Source organism: Pagrus major, chromosome 20, assembly GCF_040436345.1.
Source record: "Pagrus major chromosome 20, Pma_NU_1.0".
NCBI classification, from domain to species: Eukaryota; Metazoa; Chordata; class Actinopteri; order Spariformes; family Sparidae; genus Pagrus; species Pagrus major.
The window spans coordinates 27,181,562-27,201,231 of record NC_133234.1 but is presented as its reverse complement, the minus strand read 5'-3'; the positions used below and the strand labels follow the sequence as shown (position 1 = coordinate 27,201,231).

Below are 19,670 nucleotides of genomic sequence, written 5' to 3'. Positions count from 1 at the left end.
ACACACACACACACACACACAAACATTTATTTTAAGAAACCAAAAAATTGTTTCTTCTATAAAATGGCTAAAAAACCAAGATGACATGTTCAGATTTCTGTTTTTAGTCCAGTTCATCATGAACATGAGAGATTGAGTCAACGGACACATCAGTCCTGGTTTTATGTCCCTGCAGGTCTTCACATCCTTTTCGGGGCGGTTGTCCCTTAACTGCCTGATTTCACTGTAACTTTGAGATAAAATTGTGACGCATGTTGTTATTGTCTCATGACTTTGTTTGAGTTTATAGATCATAGAAGACATAAAACAGAATGAATGTAAAGACTTGAATGGAGGCAGTGAAACATCACATGAATCACTTGATACATGAACATTTAATCAATAATAACATTTCTGTTCACTGCTCATCAAAACATCAGCTTTTAAATGAGTGGTTTAAGACAAAACATCAAGAAAATAAAATATCTGGAGTGTTTTTATAATATAACCATCAATATTCAATAATCGCTTAAGCACTGTGAGAGTTTATTCTGAAAGTGGAGAACAAGGTGAAGAAAGTCACATGAGAGGAACGATGGACGTCCTGCCAGCTGCTGCTTTCTGTCTTATGTTCACCGTCGGATATAATCCTGATTCTGCCTCAGTCGTGAAAGATACTTGTCTCTGATTGGCTCGCAGGCGTCTGTATGTGGTCACAGTTTAACCTCTTGATCAGAGGTCAACAGGCGGTGTTAGCGGTTGACTGATTAACGTCAGAGATGATGTCCACCTCTGTGTGTTTCCACGTGGTCTGCTACAGTCTCAGGACACAACTCGAGACACTTTCCAAGAAGACCGTCTTTACTGAAGATGGTTCTGGACGCAGGAGATCAGTCAGCGTGGCCATCATACACTAAAAGCACTAAGGCAGAGACATTAGGAGGAAGGACGCTGGAAACAAAGGCCGAAGACGACTCAGACTGAAAACACAACGGAGGAGGGGACAGGTACGCTCAGGTGAAACACATCAGGCAGGACGATCACCCCGGCAGGAAACACACAAAGGCAGGAAGGGATCTGAACTGAGGAGAGTTAGACGCCAAAATAAAACAGGAAACAGAACTGAAAGGAAAAACAAAACCATGACGAGACATCACAGTCAGGTCTGAGAGAAGTTACTGTTACTACGGTAACTTCAGTTACAAACATAGTTTACATTACGTTGTTTACGTGACATAATTATTTACACGATATTAGATATTATGGATTATCACAGTATTTTCAAACAGCTGTTACTTTATTTAGATGTGTTCTGTCGAGGCAACGTGCTTCACTACTTGACCAGGCTGTAATGAGACCAGGCTGTAATGAGACCAGACTGTAATGAGACCAGGCTGTAATGAGATCAGGCTGTAATGAGACCAGGCTGTAATGAGACCAGACTGTAATGAGACCAGACTGTAATGAGACCAGGCTGTAATGAGACCAGGCTGTAATGAGACCAGGCTGTAATGAGACCAGGCTGTAATGAGACCAGACTGTAATGAGACCAGACTGTAATGAGACCAGGCTGTAATGAGACCAGACTGTAATGAGACCAGACAGACGAGGCTGCATGTCGCCTCTGTCGGTGATATCATCTGTCGCGACGTAAAGTTTGAGGTATCAAAGTCGACTTTATACTTCTGCTCCTCATTTCTTCCTTTTCAGCTGTGATAATTACTACGGCCACTAGAGGTCGCCACCTGACAGCAAATGTAAATACGGGTCGTAATAAGCTGCTTTCATGACACCGTGTCCCTCAAGCTGCTCAGTGGTGCATGAAAACACAAAGTTTGAAACTGACCAGATGGTCCACGCCGTGGGGCCAGAGCATGCTAACGGCTGGCTAGCTCCAGGTTCAGCCCTCTAACTTCTGTTTGTATAAAACGATTCAATGGTGCTTCTCTTCTACAGCCGATACTTTCACAATACAAGCTACCTGAGCAAACTGTCTGAAGAAGAGCTGCACTGTGGGAAATGTAGGCGCCAGGTTTTGAGAAGACAGAAGAACGTGTGGAATAAAAAACAAGATGTCTTCGTCTCCTGAAAGGTCCATCATGAGTCAGTACGGACCGAGTCCAGGCCCACGCCGGTCAGCTTGTCACTCAGCCAGTGGGCGAGCCTGCCAGCCAGCGCTGCGAGGTGCCAGGAGGGACGGCTCAGCCTCCTCGGCCGGCTGTGAACGCTGCCATTGCTGCACTAATTAACCCAGAGAGGCCAACGAGAGACTTTCATTTTGCAGAATGTCTCTTTACTCGTAAAGCCGATATTAACTCAAGATAACAAAGATACATTTCATATATTGTCCCACAGGAGAGGCTGGAGACGTGTTAATGTTCACCTGCAGTGTCTTTCCTTTAAAGCTGCTGCAGCTAACACTTGTTGTTTCTGCCCTCAGCGACTCTCATCAGCTCGTTTCTCAACAGACTGGATGGTTTTAAAACAGAACCTGTTTTAACACATCACATCGTGTTCATGGGCTTCTTTGTCAGCTCACTGAGTGCTTCTGTCTGAAGCTGTGGGCCTGCTGCTCGCTGGTGTAGCTGCTGGGTGGTGTAGCTGCTGGGTGGTGTAGCTGCTCGCTGCTCGCTGGTGTTGCTGCTCGCTGGTGCAGCTGCTGGATGGTGTAGCTGCTGGGTGGTGTAGCTGCTCGCTGGTGTAGCTGCTGCGTGGTGTAGCTGCTGGGTGGTGTAGCTGCTGGGTGGTGTAGCTGCTCGCTGGTGTAGCTGCTGCGTGGTGTAGCTGCTGGGTGGTGTAGCTGCTGGGTGGTGTAGCTGCTCGCTGCTCGCTGGTGTAGCTGCTGGGTGGTGTAGCTGCTCGCTGCTCGCTGGTGTAGCTGCTGGGTGGTGTAGCTGCTGGGTAGTGCAGCTGCTGGGTGGTGTAGCTGCTGGGTGGTGTAGCTGCTGGATGGTGCGGCTGCTGGGTGGTGTAGCTGCTGCGTGGTGCAGCTGCTGGGTGGTGTAGCTGCTGCGTGGTGCAGCTGCTGGGTGGTGTAGCTGCTGGATGGTGTAGCTGCTGGATGGTGTAGCTGCTCGCTGGTGTAGCTGCTCGCTGGTGTAGCTGCTGGATGGTGTAGCTGCTCGCTGGTGTAGCTGCTGCGTGGTGTAGCTGCTGGGTGGTGTAGCTGCTGGGTGGTGTAGCTGCTGGGTGGTGTAGCTGCTCGCTGGTGTAGCTGCTGCGTGGTGTAGCTGCTGGGTGGTGTAGCTGCTGGGTGGTGTAGCTGCTCGCTGCTCGCTGGTGTAGCTGCTGGGTGGTGTAGCTGCTCGCTGCTCGCTGGTGTAGCTGCTGGGTGGTGTAGCTGCTGGGTAGTGCAGCTGCTGGGTGGTGTAGCTGCTGGGTGGTGTAGCTGCTGGATGGTGCGGCTGCTGGGTGGTGTAGCTGCTGCGTGGTGCAGCTGCTGGGTGGTGTAGCTGCTGCGTGGTGCAGCTGCTGGGTGGTGTAGCTGCTGGATGGTGCGGCTGCTGGGTGGTGCAGCTGCTGCGTGGTGTAGCTGCTGGGTGGTGCGGCTGCTGGGTGGTGTAGCTGCTGGGTGGTGCAGCTGCTGCGTGGTGTAGCTGCTGGGTGGTGCGGCTGCTGGGTGGTGTGGCTGCTGGGTGGTGCAGCTGCTGGGTGGTGCAGCTGCTGGGTGGTGCAGCTGCTCGCTGGCAGCAGTGAACAGTCGACAGATTTCTCCCCGTGGGGTTGAACGATCATCTCATTTTGGGGCCAGCAGGGAGAAAAAGCAGCGACGCCAAAACTTCCTGCTGCTGATCCAGAAAACAACTAACGAGACCAGAGTGAAAGACACAAGTGAGCAGACGAGTGAGGCAGGAGGACATTTTCCCCACGATCAGCAGGACTTTGGAAGGCTCAGCTGTCGTATCGTCTCATTTCCAGGACTTGGACCTGATAGAACTTGAAACAAACCGTTATCATAAAGTGTCATAAGATGGAGGAAGATAAGACGTCATGGCAGCAGCCTGCAGGGAGCTCATGTGAGGACGACGTTCTCACCAGCTGAGGAGACAAATGGAGTTTCACCCTCGCAGTGTGTTGATGGACACAGATATGGAGGATCCCTGCAGGCTGGTCATCTTCAGGCCTTCCAGTGCCCCCGAGGTGAAGAGAGGGGAGGAGACCACAGAGAGCTGCAGCGAGCGCTCAGATAGCAATTTTCCCTCACAGCATCGTCAATAGTTGTCAAGGCGACGGAGTATTTTCCCCCCATGTGTCCAAACCTGCCATTCGTCCATGAAATCAACCCGAGCCTTCGTCTCCTCGCTGCGTCTCTCATCGCTCGGCAAACACACTTCTAGCATCAGTGAGCGCTTCGGTCTGCAGGAAGAGCTCAGTTTATGAACCTCGTCTGTAAACCATTACACACACAACTGATCTCCATCTCTGCTCTGGTTACAGCTTTAATATTATTTATATTTTGTTTTATTTTAATATTTACAATAATAAAGAGAGAGAAGGGTCAATATGTCTGTTGTTTATATAACTGACGGCTGCAGTGCAGTCGTTTGTGGGTTTGTGGGTTTGCCTTTCATGCTAGCAGACAACTGCCTATATCCATGACAACAACTGTCGCTGGTGAGCTAGCTTCAGAAAGTCACAGGCATTAATTGTTAATTTATTAATTGTTAATTAGAAAGATATTAAGAGAAGATAATATTTATATATAGAAATGTACAGCTAACAGGCTAACATCAGTGTTAGCTTCTCCAACAGGCTAACATCAGTGTTAGCTTCTCCAACAGGCTAACATCAGTGTTAGCTTCTTCAACAGGCCAACATCAGTGTTAGCTTCTCCAACAGGCTAACATCAGTGTTAGCTTCTCCAACAGGCTAACATCAGTGTTAGCTTCTCCAACAGGCTAACATCAGTGTTAGCTTCTTCAACAGGCCAACATCAGTGTTAGCTTCTCCAACAGGCTAACATCAGTGTTAGCTTCTCCAACAGGCTAACATCAGTGTTAGCTTCTCCAACAGGCCAACATCAGTGTTAGCTTCTCCAACAGGCTAACATCAGTGTTAGCTTCTCCAACAGGCCAACATCAGTGTTAGCTTCTCCAACAGGCCAACATCAGTGTTAGCTTCTCCAACAGGCTAACATCAGTGTTAGCTTCTCCAACAGGCTAACATCAGTGTTAGCTTCTCCAACAGGCTAACATCAGTGTTAGCTTCTCCAACAGGCTAACATCAGTGTTAGCTTCTCCAACAGGCTAACATCAGTGTTAGCTTCTCCAACAGGCTAACATCAGTGTTAGCTTCTGGTGGAGACTTCAGTGTGGAGCGAGGACAGGTGGGGGATGTTGTTCTGATAGAAACTGATGATTTTCTCGTCTGTGTCTCCTCACAGAGTCTGGGAACGACGGGCCGATACGACAGCAGGAAAAAGTAAGTCCCGTCTCTGAGTGTCTGTTCATCACGACAGTCTGTTCAGTCTGCACACTCATACGATCCCTCAGCTTCCTTCCTGCACTCAGACTCATTCTGTGTTTTGGACTTTGTGGCTGTGAGCGCTCAGTGCTGATCTGATGGACCAGGAGGTCCGACCTCTGCCGGACCTTTCTGAGAAACCAGATTATGTCACTGTTGTTATTGTTTTCCATTTTCTCCAATGAAATCAGACAGAAGATGTGTTCTGAAACCTTCAGCTCACTGAGGCCGGTCCAGACTGCAGTACTGAGTCCAGCTGGTTCAGACTCAAACGGCAAACTGCACTTTTTAAAAGACTTCAAGAAGTCAGGAACCCGATTACCTCAGAACGACCCAGAACGACCCAGTAGAGTTTTAACAACTTTAAATAAGTTGTTTTTACTTTTACTGTTTAAAAGCTGAACTGCTGTTACGTGTTGTTTATTATCAAAGTAGGCCCGACTATGGTTCTGACTATAGTTCTGACTATAGTTCTGACTATAGTTCTGACTATGGTTCTGACTATGGTTCTGACTATAGTTCTGACTATGGTTCTGACTATGGTTCTGACTATGGTTCTGACTATGGTTCTGACTATGGTTCTGTATTGCAGCTGTGGGTCGACACATGCTGGTGGAAACTTTGTTCGAGCGTTCAGTTTTGTGTTTTGTTGGTTCGAGAGTCTCAGAACTAAAATGATTCTTTACTGTGGGCCCGTTCAGTAATTGAATAATAAACCAGAACATTGTTATTATGTGATGATGAGAATCAGCCACGTGTGAGCAGAACAATGATCCTGACGATGGTTCCAGGTTCTGTCGCCTTCGTTAAAAGGCTCAGATGTGTTGTGTGGCTCCAGACAGATGACGAGACAATAATGTGTCTGTTGATAGTAAAGCTCGCTCTCTGCCAGAACACTGGACCCAACACATCAGCACACTATGGAGCGGTTTGGATCAGGACACTATGGAGCGGTGTGGATCAGGACACTATGGAGCGGTGTGGATCAGCACACTATGGAGGGGTGTGGATCAGGACACTATGGAGCGGTGTGGATCAGGACACTATGGAGGGGTGTGGATCAGGACACTATGGAGCGGTGTGGATCAGGACACTATGGAGGGGTTTGGATCAGGACACTATGGAGGGGTTTGGATCAGCACACTATGGAGGGGTGTGGATCAGCACACTATGGAGGGGTGTGGATCAGGACACTATGGAGCGGTGTGGATCAGGACACTATGGAGCGGTGTGGATCAGGACACTATGGAGCGGTGTGGATCAGGACACTATGGAGCGGTGTGGATCAGGACACTATGGAGCGGTGTGGATCAGTGGTGGGAGGTTCTGTCATGAAGGAGTTCTGCAGCAGTGGGTTTGTCGTGTTGGATCCAGATGAGTGAACTCATCTTTGTTGCTGCTCGCTGGAGAATCAGTGACACAATGATCATCAGGCTGAACGATGGAGGACACACACGCTTCTCAAGGATGTACAGTGTGTGTGTGTGTGTGTGTGTGTGTGTGTGTGTGTGTGTGTGTGCGTGTGTGTGTGTGTGCGTGTGTGTGCGTGTGTGTGTGTGTGTGTGTGTGTTAAATAAAAAAGACGAGTCAAGAACCAGAACATTCAGCATCATCCTCGTCTTTGAAGCATCTGCAGCTCCACTGAACGATCTGTGCAGGACAATATGTATCCCACTGAGTACACACACACACACACACACACACACACACACAGACACACACACACACAGACACACACACACACACACACAGACACACACACACACAGACACACACACACACACACTCACACACACACACACACACACACACACACACACACACAACCTCATCAGCATATTAGACTTTGTGGGTTTTATTGGAGTGGAGTTGTGTGTGTGTGAGGACGAGGGTACCACTTTGCAGCAACTGTGATATGACAGACTCACACACACGCACACGCACACACACGCTGAGGGGCCCAAGGTAGCCATTAAGAATAATGGCCTATGGCTACGTGTTGCCATGGCGATTGAAAGGAGGAGAGAGGCTGATGAACGGAGCTGCAGCTCGGAGGCCGTCAGCTCCGTGCTCACATCGTTCACACCACAGCTTTAACATGGAGTCTGCTGCAGCCGATGGCAGCCATTTTAACTGTGGTGTGTTCAGAGACGAGACACCTCGGCAGCGACCCGATGTCCCTAACCCACGCCAGGTTAACGGAAGAAGAACCAATGGACTCGTGTTCTGAAGGATCCTGACCGTGGTAGAAGAACAAGCGGTCACCAGCTGTGTGAGAAACATCGTGTTTGAACGCGTTGAGTGTGTCTGACATTGTGTGTTTATATTTCAGTCTTTGCTTTATGTCCTGTCGATCAGACGTGTTGCTGAGCAGCTCTGTTTGTGCTCCCACCTGGTCACCTGCTGGAGCGCTGGTCAGACTGTTTGTTGCGATGAGTCCATGAAGGCCTCCATCTTCTCCGTGTCTCCTCAGAGGAAGTTGTTTTCTCAGCAGCTTTATGAGAAAAGTTTTAAGGCGTGTTAGTGTCTCGTATCTGCAGAGAGTTTCTTATTTTCTCTCTTTGTTGCTGCTCGGGACGCTTTACCAACCCAACATGTGGCTGTTTGACGTCCTGGGAATGAGACTCGACTATCAACTATCTTTGTGGTGCGTTCAGGAACAGCTGGGACAAATCCTACTGACGCTACCTTTAACTTTAATAGTCTTTGAATTATATTAATATGACGTGAGCTTCAGTTAGCTTTGACCACAAATGTCCTTCAGAGGGAGACTTGTTACTCTGATACTCTGAGTACATGTCAGAGCCTGTACTCTATTACTTTTACTGGAGTAGGGAAAGTTGGATCAGTACTTCTACTTTTACCACAGTCAAGAATATTTCTGACTGGTGATGCTAACTGCTAACAGCTGTGCTAGCTCGTTGTGGCAACAGTTCCATCAGAGAGGCGACGAAGTCCAAGACAAATGATGTGGTGCTGCTCTTCAGTTGAGTTGTCGTACAGGCAGCAGCAGGATGTTTGCTCTGTACCACATTGAGAACAAACGTCCTGCTGCCATGACTGAACGTGGCCGCAGTGTGTGTTCGCTCTGACCACAGACACAAGCTTCTTCACACCTGGCTCACCTGTCGCTTCACCAACCAGCGGAGCGTCACAGTAACACAAACACGTCATTTTTACATTTCTTCAAAAATACAAAATGTCCTGTTAGATAATGTTAAATGGGTGTTGAGCTATCAAGGCAAAAATAACTGAAACTGACACTCCTAACACACACACACACACACACACACACACACACACACACACACACACACACACACACACACAGGTAGCAGTGTGTTTTGTGTGGAGTTTGAAGTGGTTGGATGTGAGACGAGGAGGCGTCCTCGCTCCTGTACGAGATGTATTCAGTACGAGGAGGACGGACGGTGTGTGAGGACAGCATGGAAACCTGAAACAACCTGTACACACACACACACGCACACACACACACACACAGTAGAATCAGTCGTGACTAAGTTGTGACTCATCTTCTCATGAGAGGATCTTTGTCTCTCTCTGTTGCAGCTTTTCTTTCTCCTGCTGCAGTTTTGTAGTAAATTGATACGAAGTCATTTTAATATTTCACATTAATCAAGTGATGCAACAATATTCAAAATCAAATAAAGACTTTTATTTCATCACGTTGGTATCAGCTGTGATACAGAAGCACTGGTTGTCGTCGTGTTTGTAGTAAAAGAAGACGAACGTCACTTTGATTTGTCTGAGAAACGTTAATCCGGTTCATCACAACCTGAGTTCTTTACAATCAAACGGTCACATCAGACTGAGTTCACGTTGTTCTGATGGAGAGTCATCTCTTAATCCTTAAACATATCATATGTACATCTGCCATCAGGGGGCGCTCTATCAAAACTAAAGATGTTTGTTGTGTTTGTGGAGAGCCCGGCCGCCGTTCACCGACGGGAGGAGAGCTTCTTCACTCCTGTTGATCAACCCGACTGCAGCAGTGATCCGGAGGTGACCTCCAGGTTCTGTACTGTTGACTGCTGACTGGAGCTGGAGGGGAAATGGACTTTACTTCATGAACGTAACGTTACAGAGAGGAGCCAGAGAACCAGAACCAGAACCAGAACCAGAGTCTGTGCTCACCTGATGTCAAACAACCTCGGTCAGTGATGTTCCTCCAAACAGAAACTTACAGATAATATGCAGTAAAGTAATGTGGCTGCTTTGGGGTGAACTAACATGAACTCACAGACGAGGTAATGTTTAAAGTTTTAATCAGTTCCGACTCGCTCGTCAATTTCTCTTCCTAGAAGTAAATGAAACGCACCGTTACCTCCAGGAAACCTGTGGATTGGACAAAATAAATAAAAATTAAAGTAAAATCCAACAGGAGAAGGTTCATGAACCAGTCCTGAGATTGACGTTATGTTCAGGTTAAGCATCCTGCTCCAAGACGCTGAAGTCAACTCTGAAATAATTAAAACATGATTCAACTGACAGAAAACTGACGGAGTATTTGATGCTTTTCAGTTTTCTGTCTTTGTATTCGGGGTTTGGACTGTTGGTCGGACAGAACGAGTATTCAGACGTCATCGCGGCCGTTTTTCATTATATGTACAGACCAAACACTTGGATGAGCTGTGAAGAAAACAAGAACAGAGGAGTTAGCTTTAGCTCTCTGTTGTTGACTGAGCCGTGTTAACTTGTTCACTTCCTCGCTCCCCTCAGGCTTCATATGGCTCATACACACATTATGTGCAGCTCAGAGAGCTCAGTTAACTCTCAGGCTCTGCTTTTATTTTCTGCATCGTGTGAAAAGCTCCACTTTTAACAGCTTTGTTGTTTCCTGCTGTCGGCACTAAAGCTGCACCAGAGAGACGTGAAACACAATCCAGGATCTCCCCTCAGAGCTACAGACCCTTCAGTCTGACGGCACCAACACACTGCGAGGAGGTTACTGAGGAGGGATTTTGCACCTCTGGATAATGATCACAATGATCATCAGTTTATGTTTGGCAGCAGCGAGCTAAAGATATTGTTCACCATCTATGAGGAATGTGTTTCACTGGTCGACGCGGCACATTGTCTGATCACGTTGCTCTGCGTCGCAGAAAATGTTGAGTTGTACTGAAAAACATTTGAGTTTTGTAAATGTGACCTTGAGCAGGACGTTTGCAGCGGTGATGTCTTTGTTAGAAACGTGCGCTCAGTATCTGCTGGAATGATGTCTGTTTACCTTCAGTGCCAATGGTAGTGTGTCCTTTATGTAACAATCTGACCAATCACAGCTCTTGTTGTCTTTAAGTTTCTCCAGCTGCTGAATCCCCAACCTGTACTTACATTTATCTTATACATCCAGCTTCAGAGGTTAGTTGTCGTATCAACCCCTGTCAAGGTTTAAAGTGCTTGAAAGTCGAGTCGTTAAACTTAATATTTTTCATATTTAATTGAAACAATCCATGTGGGTGTCGGTGTGTGACATTTAAGTCTATCCTGGGTGGACAGCTTACAATCAGATGTCACTTCCTGCTCTACATGCAAATAAACCTCACTGGGACAAACAGACTCCATGTTTCTACTCAAAGACAGAAAGAAGTTCATGTAGAATATTTGCTGAATTTACAAGAGGGAACAAATAATGAGAAATTAGTCAGAGACAGAGTTTCACACAGTTTATAAAGTTTCTTTTAACTCAACAACTCTTAAAATCACTACATTTGTTAATGGAGTCTGGTGATGTTGTGGTTACTGGTTCAGTGGTTGGATGAGTTGAAACAGTTGTCCTCAGTTCGGCTGTTCAGACCTGAGAACATCACAGAAGTTCCTGATTTGTTATTGAATGCATTAATTAATTGACTGATTGATTTATTAACCTTTATTTGAGCCTTTAAGTTGAAATACTGAAAACAGAAATCTGCCCAGGTTGAAGACGGATCATAACAATGACAGAAAGGCGTCGTCGGCAACATCCTGCAGCTTTTCCTCGTTCGTCCATCTTAAAGCGACGCGACACAGAACAGAAGAGTCTTAAAGTCTCTTGGAGAGAAACATTAGTCATTGTTGATTTTCTCCTTTGCACTTGAGTCATTTTCTGACAGTCACACTGAAGTGAGGAGGTGCTGATGCTGTCAGGTTCACTCTGTGACTCTTCTGACTGGACAGGGTTTCAGACGAGCCTCAGCTGAGCTGCACTCTCATCTTTGTGCTGTAGCTCTGTGGTTGAATGTCACGCTTCATCTCTGTACAGTCGTCTTTAATTTCTGTCATTAGGAAGTCTTTCAGCCGCCAGATAACTGCTAACCTTTCCCTCAAACTGCTGCCATACCTCATGTGGCCACAAGCTTCAGAGAAGAATGATCTGTTAACTGACGGATCTGGATTGTCCTCCTCTTAGATTAGATTTTAAATGTTCTCTGATGGAGTTTAAAACAGTACAACTGTACACCGTCTGAACTCCAGTTTGTTTCTTTGGCTAAACTCAGACGAGCTCGCCTCGTTAACTCATCGTCAAACACACTTCATTCAATCTGATGTTTGTTTCTGAGGAAACAGTCAGAATCCAGACTTCAGAGTCAGAGTCCAAATAAATCCTCAGTTCACAGAGTAACATGTGAAATATTCTGACTCTACAAGCTGATGATGTCCAACTCAATGTCTCTGTCCTCTCCTGTCCCGCCTGTCATAGTCCTGGTCAGAGCCGCTGTAAATCACCTCAGTACTGTGTCCTCTGTCTTCACACTGACCTCCGTCTCTCTCAGAGGCCGAGTTCAGTCCAGTCTGAGTTCAGTCCAGTCTGAGTTCAGTCCAATCTGAGTTCAGTCCCAGTCTGAGTTCAGTCCAATCTGAGTTCAGTCCAATCTGAGTTCAGTCCCTGAACTGCTGACGTCCGCTGTCGTCCGCTGTCTGCTGTCCAGACGAGCTGTGCCTCGTTCACTTCAGTGACTCCGCCATCATCTGACGTTGTGGTCCCGGCAGCCTCCTGTCAGCTAACAGTGCCACTTAGCTCCACAGCTAGGTTAGCTTTTTGCTAACAGCAGTCACTAAGCTAATAATAGCTAGTTTTATTGTTTTGGAGCTACCTTTGGATTCTGTCCATGTCTTATGAATGACACTTAAAGAGAAAGGGCTGAGGTAGAGGATCTTTGTAGAGCTTTAAAGAAACTAATGACACATCTCACGCTTTCTGTCCACATTTGGCATTTTTATTGGAAGAACCGCCAACATCTCCACAGAAGGAAGTGACTAAACTGAAAGTAACCCTCGTCAGCCATCTTCTTCTTCTCTTACTGAGAACAGCAGCTGTGGATGGATTCACATGAGTGACGACGCTGCCTCCGTCTGTGGAGATGGAAAGCGTCAGAGCACAACATGAACACGCTGCATTCAGACGTATTCTGGTGAAACAGAAGCTGCGTGTGGTTATTAACACCAAACCTCCTTCTGTGAGTCAGTTAAATCCCATCATAACAATAATGCTTCTAGTAACTTCCAGTAAATGACTGCAGTGCAGCTCTGTTAGCTCGCACGCACACACACTTCGCAAACTTCAGCTCTTGATGAGCTGAAGTTTAATGAAAGTAAATAAAACCTGTGATGTCGCTGCTTCACTCAGCACAAGAACACTTCAAACCAAACAAATGATTTAATAATCAGTTATAGCAGCAGCAAGAACTTTACCCACCAGAAGAAAAACTCTTGTTGCATGATGCAGTTTAAAGTCAGTGTTACTATCGCTCGCAGACTGTGATTTAGATGTTGCACACAGTTCGGTTGGATTTACAGTTTAGATTAAAATGTTCAGATGTTCCAGATTTATAATAGTTCTTTCACATCGCCGCCGAGCTCCAACTCAGAAATATAATTAGATGTTTGAGGCGGCTGCAGAGATGCAGAGGTTTCCTCTGTGATGGAGAAAAGACTTTATCTGCTGCTTTCCACTGACACACATCTGACAAAGACATCAGCCCTCCAGTCCAGTTCAGTCTGAACAGAGGATGAAAGAACGTCACCTCGTGTAGCTGTAAAGTTTCTGTGAGCAACATAAAGAAACCACGATGCAGCCGGTATCACAACTCACCGCAAGGTCCGAAGTGAACCGGGATATGACGTCTGTTAAAGATCCTCCTGAGTTTCTCAGATGTTCCCACGACATAACGAATGACGATGTTGTTACGTTTTCTCGTCTCCTCCTCTCCGTCTGCTCCGGATCTTCTGGAGGTTTTGACAAAGGTCCAGTTTGGGTGTCAACAAGCTGTCAGTGTTAATAAAGAGAAGTTTGACTGTGGGTTTATTTGCTCCAAACAAACAGAATACTTTACATTAGCCACAAGACAGCGAGCATCAACCGACACTGAGGGAGTGTGTCCAATGTGTTCAGTGTTGTCTCCGACTGAAGTCAGCACTCACCACAGACTCAGTTTCTTTCTGTTATCCTGCAGTGTCTTTTCTTTACTCATGTCTTGTCCGTTTGTCATGAAGTAAAGTACATTTCCCTCCATTCAGCTGTCAAATAATAATAATTTGAGATTCAGATGCAGACTTTAGTTTTCCGTGCACTCACACAAAACATTCAGTAACATGTCGGCACAAAAATAGATAAGTAATAAATCAAATAAGAATAAAATAAGTAAAGGGATCTATAATAAATAGTTTGACAGTACGTTACTGTGGATTTCAGCTCCTCAGCGGCTCGTCGTAACGCTAACAGAGTTGCTCATTACTCCAGAACACCAGCGTCTGTCCCTCCCCTCCCGTCTGTCAGTCCAGTTAACCTCACAGAAAGGCAGATTATTTCTCTGATATTTGTTTTAAAAATTCTCCACAAACTTGATGAGAGGTGAAGATCAGTGACTGAATTATCGGAGGTGAAGCAGCAGACAGCTCACAGCTAGCTGTCATTCAAAGAGGCCACGCCCCTAATATTAACTATAAGTCTTAATATAATTTAAACCAGTGAGTTATTTTAAAGTTGTCATGAAGGGATAAACTATCTACAGAAACCAGCTGTGAACATGTTTATTTCTGCTGTAAAGGGGAATGACTCACTTCTGGAGCCTCAAGTGGCCACTCGAGGGAACTGCAGTTTTTGGTACTTACGTAATTTTCAGCCCGGAGTTGCTGCTCGGTTATGTTTAGGAAAAGTTCACCGGGTTAAATGTTTACAATAACGAAATGTAGTCAAGGTGGTCGTTGTCAAAGGCCACTAGAGGGCGCTGTCACTTGAGTTGAACCAGATGTTGTGCCTGGTGCTGTCGTTCTTCTCGAGCTGATGTAACCTTCTGAGGTAACAGCTGATGGGTGCAGCAACAAACAAGCAAAGTTGTGATGTCGCAGAGTCCTGTTGGTCTGTTGGGGGCGGCCATGTTGCAGCACAGTGGGGGTGGGGGGGTCTGATCCAATCTGCGGCGCTGCAGAGCTGCTGGGGGAGTCTGTCAGCGCAGGATAACAGCCGCCCTGCGACACCCAGGGAGGCGCTAATGCGACATTTCTTTGATTGATACGAGTCATTTCCTCGCAGTCACACACTCCCGGAGGTGCTGCTGGAAAACTCCCACACACTCGTAAACTCTCTCATGACACACACACACACACTGTAGATATATCTACTGCTGCTATACTGCTGGATCGTGACTCCACGTGCTGACAGTGATGAGTCATTACGAGTGCCGAGACAACAATAACTCCTCCACCAATCAAACGCACAGAAGGTGTATGTTTGGGGAACAGGAGATGATTCGTTCTGCAACATCTCCCTCACAATAACTCGTTTATCAGCACAGATCAGGACAAACAAACACAGTGACAGTGATCACGGCTCACCTGTGGCCCTCTGACAAGTATGTTCAGCGTGTCTGAGGTTACACAAGGTGACGGACAGATGCACAAAGTCTGTTTTCATACTGAATTAAAAATCTGTGTGAAAAGTCACAACGTGAACGAGTTAAAATGTCACAGGCATCAGTCATCACTGCATCTCCTCCTCCTCCTGCTCCTCCTCCTCCTCCTCGTCCTCCTCGTCCTCGTCCTCCTTCTCCTCCTCCTCCTCGTCCTCCTCCTCCCTCCTCCGTCTTCATCACTCCTGATTTAAACCTTCTTATAAAATAAAACCAGACTCCAGGTGAACCTGATCGCTGCAGCAACATTACAGACAGCAGACAGGTTTCACACCTCCACATCTCCTCCTCCTCTTCCTCTTCCTCCTCCTCTTCCTCCTCTTCCTCCTCCTCCTCTTCCTCCTCCTCCTCGTCCTCCTCCTCCTCCTCCTCCTCCTCCTCCTCCTCTTCCTCTTCCTCCTCCTCCTCCTCCTCCTCCTCTTCCTCTTCCTCTTCCTCTTCCTCCTCCTCTTCCTCCTCCTCTTCCTCCTCTTCCTCCACCTCCTTCTGGCAGCTCTCCTGCACATCGTCACAAGTAAAAAGTAGTTTAGTTCGTTTCCTTAACAGTAGAAATGTTGAGTTGTGCTTCTTGAGAAATGCATATTGTTGTGCTGTCACAGTTGTCACAGCTGGAGGACAGATTACAGGTTATCTTTCACACAAAACGTTCAGTTAACTTCTAAAATATGATGCATTCATCTTTGTCATCTATTTTCTAAAATCAAGCTTCAATCTTGTGTAATTCTGCTGCAGCAGCGTTCCCTTTTATATTTCTACAACATTATAAACGTGTTGAAAGTCTTTTATTTCTCTGAACTGTCGTCTTGACTGTTCAGAGAAGATAAAGCTCCAAGCAGAATATCTTCTGTCACATTCAGATTGATCCACTCATGTCTGAATGGTGAATATGAAGTGACAGCCAGCTGCTTGTTATCTTAGCTCAACATACATGTAAATTAAACTGAATGTTTGAACTCTCCCTGTGTTGAATGAATCCCTCAGACGTTGGCGAGCGGAGCTGTTTCAGGAAGTGAAAGTCATTAATGTTTCTCAGAGCTGATGTTCGCTGAGTGACAGACGTGGTTAAATCATCAGGATGTTACGATGAATAACCGACTGCAGCACTCTGAAGTCAAACGGTGAACGCTCGACCTTGAGCTGCTGCGTTTTCAGAAACACTTCTCCTCCATCAGACTCCGTCGTGACTTTATGTAACGAGGTTTAGCTTCATGTTCAGATATTAACTCTGCTGTATCACACAGTGTACACGGACTAAAACATTTACAGGAGGAGACTCCTCGATGTCTGAGCGGTGCATCGACACACTTTAATAATCTTGTGTTCGGTGGTGACGACTGTTTCTGAGAGAAAAGCTTCAAACAGCAGCTCAAATATTCAAATGTGTGAGTTTGAATGGCTGCATGTTGGAATGAAAACTGTAAAAGCCTTCATAGTATTTCTTCTGTTCCTCCCCCCGCCTCTCTCCTTCTTCACCTGTTGGTCTTCAATGGGAACCATGGAAACAGTGCGATCCTGAGCCAATGAGCAGCAGCAGCCGCCGCTGGCTGCGGCTCAGCTCGTCTCCTCGACAGAGGGACGGCGGGATGCTGAACATTCATTGTTTGGAGTTGTTTGTGATGTCACGGCGGTATTGTTTGTTGGCGTTCTTTCATCCTGGGAGCTTTTTCCCTCCGGCGGCAGCTCGACTCCCCACACAGCTGCAGAACATCTACAAGCGTTCCACACTGAAACACAGTGAAGTGGAGGAAACACAAACACTAGTTAAGAAACTCTGCAGCAGAAATGGTCCACATCTTTGAACACTTCATACACCACAAATCTGGACAACTTACGCCAGAGGCTCGAGTGAGTCAACACAAAACATTCTGATCCAAAAGATTTCTGAATGTAGAAACATGAAGAGAGAAAACATGTCAGCCGGCCTGTCGTCAATCACCACATCTGTGACGTGATCATGTCTGCAGAGTGAAATCTGGACTTCAGAGCGTCGCAGGAACATTTCAGACTTGTTGTAGTTGAGTCGTGGTGTCATCACTGGAAACGTACAGATGTTGCAGAGCAGTTGGCAGCTTGTTGGCTCGCAGTCAGCGAGTAGATAACAGTTATTAGCCACCAGCTGTCAGCCTCATGAACGGGCTTCACACTGGAGCCGGTCGAGTCTGCTGCCATTTACAGAAACAAACGTTTTGGATAAAAAAAACAGCAGGACGACCGCGTCTGGACGTTTACTGTTCTCTAATGTTCCCTGTTTCATATTCAGTGTTTCATATTCAGTGTTTCATATTCGGTGTTTCCAGTCGTTTGTGTCTTTTTATTGCACTGTGGTACCTGAATGAATGTTGAATTAAACACTCGCTTCATGTCGTGGAAACATTCATGGGATCTTGTATAAAAAATCACATAGCTGCACTTTATAACTAGTTTCTGTCCCTCAGCGAGCCAGTGAATTGAAGTGAGTGGTTGCAGCTTCATTTCACACTAGTTTCTGCTTCTGCAGGTCAGTAAACTGTTTTTAACCTTTTACATTCTCACCTCTTTGATTTCAGCGGGTCAGAACATTTTCTTTTAACCTCCTGGACTTGATTCTTGATTATGAAGTCGTGTTTGTCAGTAATTCACAATTTACGGTGGCTAACTATAAAAAACATTTAGGAGACTTGAACTGATGTGATGAAACTGTGAATGATTAGAAACTGCTTCAGTTTACTGACGTGCAGAAACAGAAACTAGTTGGAAATGAAGCTGGTTTCAGTCTCGTCGCCTGCTGAAGGGAAGTTGGACAGAAACCAGATCATGTTGTGATCATTTGGTGTCATTTTAAATACGTTTCAGACGTGTTGGCACCTTATTATCTGCCGTGACATCTCCTGACCTGTAAAATGAAGTTTCACCCTCATTTTTTTTGTATGTTCACCAGATGACATCATGTTTCCGCAGCAAACCAACACATCACAGGCTTTAAGTGTCCTGATGTCGATGACGACAGGCTCAACATGCGTCAGACAAACACAGAATAAATATCTACCTGTGAAAGTCACATTACTGCCTGTGGAAACATTAAACATGTTAAAAGATAAAGAAGTAATTTAACGTGATTTGTGAACACAAGAAATGAAAATAATCTTTAGAAGCTATACAATAAAAATACCTCATCTCTGAAGCTGATGTTAACACGGTCTGTGTACAAATACCTTGTACATGTGTAGTAATACACAGAATCAACATGTGGTTCATCACAGTGGAAACTAGTGAAGATATGATGTTTGATAATGAATCACATGTTGTAAATGATCCTCAGGGTCACAAACACACATCATGGACAAACCAGTCAGTATTTGAGTTCAGCTTCAGGATTTTACAGATTTTCTGAGTTTAATAGTTTCACATGAAGTCTGGATGAAACGACCCTTTAATGAACACGTGACCAGAGAACCTGGAGACTCAGTGTTGTTTGAGTGTAACAGGCAGGTCGACTCTCCGACGCCGTGTCATCCACTTTGTGTTTAATTAGATGTGAACGTGTGTGTGTGTGTGTGTGTGTGTGTGTGTGTGTGTGTGTGTGTGTGTGTGTGTGTGTGTGTGTGTGTGTGTGTGTGTGTGTGTGTGTGTGTGTGTGTGTGCGCGCGCGCGCGTGTGTGTGTGAGTGAGTGAGTGAGTGAGTGAGTGTGTGTGTGTGTGTGCATGGAGGTCAGTGAGGTTGGTAGTTTTCCACGCTCGGCGCAGGGCAGTAAAGTCGGGGCGGAGCAGGTGGGATCGTCCGGTCGTCCAGAGATACCTGAGAATCCAGTTTGACCTTTGACACCTGGCGAACTCTCAGACATCACTGAGCCTCTGAAACTTGTGTTTTGTGTTGTTTGTGAACGAGATATCTCAAGAACGCCTTGAGGGAATTTCTTCAACCCGGGTACAGACGTCCACTACGACGAGGATGAACTGACTAGATTTTGGAGGTCGAAGGTCACTGTGACCTCACAGGACAGAATCAAATGTGTCACGCTCACGTCTCATACAGTGATGACGTTGTGACGTGTGATGTCCTGAAGGTCAGAGGTTAAACTCTCTGACGTCATTACATTCTGCTAAAGATTTCTGGCCACAGCTCAGGAACAGAGACTGGACTGGTGCGAGGCGAGGTGGTTCCTGTGAGCTGCTGTCAACCAGCTCGGTATCGTTTCAACAACATCAACAGAACCAGATTAACGGTGCGCAGGCGCTCAGTCAGACAGAGTATCAGGCAAAAAGCTCGGTGTGCTGATCAGATTTGTCTCTGATGAAGCACATCTCATTATGTGTACACCACCACTTGAATAATCTGGAAACTCC

General features: G+C 46.2%; 1 protein-coding gene across 3 annotated transcripts in view; it reads left to right on the top strand.

The window, feature by feature from the left end:
• ankfn1a (ankyrin repeat and fibronectin type III domain containing 1a) overlaps positions 1-19,670 on the top strand; it is a 75,924-nt gene that overhangs the window by 11,379 nt on the left and 44,875 nt on the right. For all 3 annotated transcript variants that reach the window (XM_073489070.1, XM_073489069.1, XM_073489067.1), the window contains exon 2: positions 5,363-5,400. In XM_073489070.1, the coding sequence (XP_073345171.1) occupies positions 5,363-5,400 (38 nt within the window). The remainder of the gene's footprint in view (positions 1-5,362; positions 5,401-19,670) is intronic.